We start from the raw sequence: 4,152 nt of genomic DNA on the forward strand, positions 1-4,152 counted from the left end.
CATGCATATAGTTGAACTGATTCCCTTCAGGTCAGCAAGGGTCCATCTGATGGCGTCCTTATGCTCCCGCAGCACCTTGAGCAGTTCATCCTCTTGATCTTGGCTGAGGCACGAGCTTATAATCACTGCGTAGTTTTCATTTTCTCCTAGGTATGCATATTTGAGAGTGGGTGGCAATGCTTTAAGTTCAACCTTGGGTGCTTCTGACTTTTCAGTCTCTTCCTTTGGTGCATCTTGAATGTGACTCTCTGCTGTGGCAACCTCCTCACTTGGTATATACTCCTCCTTCATTGATCTCTCGGGCTCTTCATGCTCTTCTTCTTCGAAACACTCCTGCACTTCTTCTTCAAGTGAGTCTATCCTCATGCATTCCCCTAATTATTTTGGTGGGTAACTCATGGCCTTGAACACATTGAATGTCATCTTTTCATTATGTAATCTCAAGGTAAGATCACCTTTTTGGACATCAATGGTAGCTCCAGCAGTAGCCAAGAACGGCCTTCCCCGAATAATGGAGGTTTTGGCTTCCTCCTGCATGTCCAACACTACAAAATCTGCCGGGAATATGAAGTCTCCTGCTTTCACCAACAAATTCTCTACTATGCCATGAGGGAATTTGAACGATCGATCTGCCAGTTGTAAGGCCATTTTTGTTGGTTTAGCCTCCTCGATCTTCATCTTCCTCATCATTGCTACTAACATCAAAGTGATGCTGGCTCCTAAGTCACAAAGGGCCTTCTCTACTGTGATTTCCCCTATAATACAAGGGATCTGAAAGCTCCCAGGATCCTTCAACTTTTGGGGTAGTTTGTGCTGGATGATGGCACTACATTCTTCAGTTAGTATTACAGTCTCATTGTTCTTCCAGCTTCTCTTCTTAGTCATCAGCTCCTTCAGGAACTTGGCATAGAATGGCATTTGTTCTATTGCTTCAGCAAAGGGTATGTTGATTTGTAGTTTCTTAAAGATTTCCAAGAATCTCATGAACTAGTTGTCATCTTCCTTTTTCTTCAACTGCTGAGGATATGGAGCTCTTGAGATGTTTAGTTTTGGCATCCCTTTTCTTTTTGTGGACTTGAAGTGGGAGTTTGAACTCCATCTTGCTCTTCTTCCTTTTCAGTTGAGCCTTTTTCTTGTGGTTTTTGGGAGAGTTCCTTAAGTTCCTTCCCACTCCTAAGTGTTATAGCTTGACACTCCTCCTCTTTGCTTGAATTGTTATTTTTGCAGAAGTTGTGGTTAGAAAGCTGCTTGAATAGATAACCAATTTGTGTCTCCAGTTTCTTGATGGCAGCATTTTGATTCTGCATGTTTGACTGCACTTCCTCTCGAAATACCTTACTATTTCTGACGTTCTTGCATACTCCTTCAAGTAAGGTTTCAAGCTTAGAGAGTCTGTCATCAATTGATGGTAAATTGGGATTAGAGGTGGAAGGAAGAGAGGTGTTGATGTGGGGGTGTTGATATGTCCTCTGTGTGAATTGTTGATGAGCTGCATTGCTGTTGGAGTTGTAACGTCTCTGGTCTTGGCTTTGTTCTTGCTGATTCCCCCACCCAAAGTTTGGGTGGTTCCTCCATTCAGAGTTGTATGTCTTGGAGTATGGATCATGGTTCTGTCTAGGTGAATTCCCAATGTAGTTGGCTTGCTCAAGGTCCTCTTCTTCAACTTCTTCTTGGGTTGTTGATGAGGTGGTGATTGCTGCCACTTGGTTCCTCTCCATCTTCTTGGTGAGGTCAGCTAACTACTTGGTAATGAGCTTGTTCTGAGCCAGCAGAGCACCTACATTGTTTAGCTCCATTACTCCCTTAGTGTTCCCTCTTTCGGAAGCATAGAAGTAGTCATTCTCAGCTACAGTTTCAATGACATCTATGGCTTCTTCAATGGTTTTCTTCTTGTTCAAGGATCCTCCAGAGGAATGATCTACTGCCTTCTTTGATTCATATGACAAGCCTTCATAGAAGATGTGCAGTTGGACCCACTCATTGAACATCTCTGGTGGGCATCTCCTCGTTAGGTCTTTGAACCTTTCCCAAGCTTCATAAAGTGTCTCCCCATCTTGCTGTCTGAATGTATGTACTTCGGTTCTCAGCCTATTGATCCTTTGAGGGGGGTAAAACCTTGCTAAAAACTTATTCATTACCTCTTCCCAATTTGTCAGGCTTTCTTTTGGAAAGGATTCAAGCCATTTGAATGCCTTGTCCCTGAGAGAAAATGGGAACAAGAGCAGCCTATAGACATCCTGGTGGACTCCGTTGGACTTCACTGTGTCACAAATCCTCAGGAAGATGGTCAAGTGTTGATTCGGATCTTCTTGAGCACCTTCTCCAAATGAGCAATTATTCTGCATAAGAGTGATGAGCTGAGGTTTTAGCTCGAAATTGTTGGCATGTATGGTGGGCTTCTGAATGCTGCTCCCACAGTTGCCTGGGTTGGGATTGATATAAGAGCTTAACACTCTTCTATCCTCCCCAACATTATTTGCTCTACCTCCTCCCCCATGGTTATTAGCCTCTTCTTCATGTTGGTTTTCTATGTTGCGTTCCATGTTTAGTTCAAAGTGTTCCTCCTCCTCTACAGCACCAATTGCACGTTTCCCTCTTGCTTCCCTCCTTAATCTAAGGAAGGTCCTCTCTGGTTCAGAATCAAAAGAAGTTGAAGCCCCGCTTCTTCTCCCTGTCATACAACCAACAAGTACAAGCAAGGAAAAACTATGTGCAAAGAGTATTGCTGTCAGAATTACTATTAGTTGTGAGTGATGCAATATATCAAACAGTTAGTGAGTTAGCAAACTGAATTGTAAATAACAAAGAAAAACGAAAGAGTAGAGGGGGGAAGGGAAGAAGTTAACTAAGACAGAAAGTAAATTACTCAAACAGAAAATTAAATCAAAACAAAAATGCTCAATCTAGTAATCTTCCAATTTGATCATTGTTGATGCACAATCGATCCCCGGCAACGGCGCCATAAACTTGATGCAGGTGGAAATTGTCTCTCAATAAATTTCCTTCGACAAGTGTACCGAATTTGTCATCAAGTAAAAACTCACAATAGAGTGAGGTCGAATCCCATAGAGATTGATTGATCAAGCAACTTTAATTGAAAGAATGTTCTAGTTGAGCTAATTCAAAATTTGGGTTGAGAGTTGCAGAAAATAAAATGCGGGAATGTAAATGACGAAAAAGTAAATGCTAGAATTAAAGAACTGGAAGTAAATGACTGAAATTAAATTGCTGAATTATAAATGGGAATGGGATGTTTGCTCATGAAAATAAACGCAGAAATTAAAGAGAATGGGTGAGATCAGAATTGGGGAGTTCATTGGGCTTAGGAGATGTTGCAATTCTCCGGATCAAATTCATTTTCATCTCTTCCTCAATCAATGCACTCATTGATCTCCTTGGCAATCTTAATTGATTGAAAAACAATTTCTTGCAATTCAATCTCTCAAATCTTGATCAATAGCCAATTCCTTGGTCAATTGCTCATGAGAAGAGATGAAGTGTGGTCACTGATTATACCACATGCATTTCCCAAATCAAGTTTTGAGAGGATTATAGTCACATATCCATCCAAACCAAATTTGGTCCAGCATGAGAAAGCATTTTTAGCTTGATCTCTTCATTCCTCTTTCAAGGTTCAGAAGGTATCCAAGTTTGAATAGTTTCTTTTCCAAGATAACTACCCAATGGGATGAAGATCGAAAGCTTTCAAGTAAAATCAAGAGAAAAGATAGAAGAAGAATGAAGAAAACTAATATTGATCCATCAAATTACAACAGAGCTCCCTACCCAATGAAATGGGTTTAGTTGTTCATAGCTCTAAAAAATGAAAACAAAGATGGAGAATACATTTTGGACTAGAAGAGCAGAGAAAGTAAAATAGAGAGTAATGCTTTCCCTTCAGAACTCTTTCCAACTCCAAAAACTCCCTAAATTATTCAAAGCTACTCCTATATATACTACTCTTCTATTCTTCTAGTTGATTCTTCAAGTCTTGGGCCTTTGGATCTTCAGTTTGGAGCAGTTCTCTCCTTCACTTGGGCTTGGTTTTACTTGCAGAGAGAAAATGTGAAGTGGGCAGAGACTTTAGCTCAAGACGTTAGAGGTGTTAACATTCAGTGAGAAAATGGGTTCGAAAACGTTAGTGTCATTCAA

The 4,152-nt window shown here is 40.7% G+C and overlaps 1 protein-coding gene across 1 annotated transcript; it reads right to left on the reverse strand.

Annotated features, from left to right (window-relative positions):
• Positions 1 to 378: 378 nt before the first annotated feature.
• Positions 379 to 984, reverse strand: LOC130949667 (uncharacterized). Its single transcript, XM_057878324.1, has one exon. It carries the CDS (start codon positions 982 to 984, stop codon positions 379 to 381), a length of 606 nt encoding a protein of 201 aa, XP_057734307.1.
• Between the last annotated feature and the right edge of the window lie 3,168 nt (positions 985 to 4,152).

Source organism: Arachis stenosperma, chromosome 9 (assembly GCF_014773155.1).
Source record: "Arachis stenosperma cultivar V10309 chromosome 9, arast.V10309.gnm1.PFL2, whole genome shotgun sequence".
NCBI lineage: Eukaryota > Viridiplantae > Streptophyta > Magnoliopsida > Fabales > Fabaceae > Arachis > Arachis stenosperma.

What these genes read in the sequence shown, in the direction of transcription:
- LOC130949667 (XM_057878324.1), bottom strand. Translation starts at nt 984, where the DNA reads ATGAGATTCTTGGAAATCTTTAAGAAACTACAAATCAACATACCCTTT.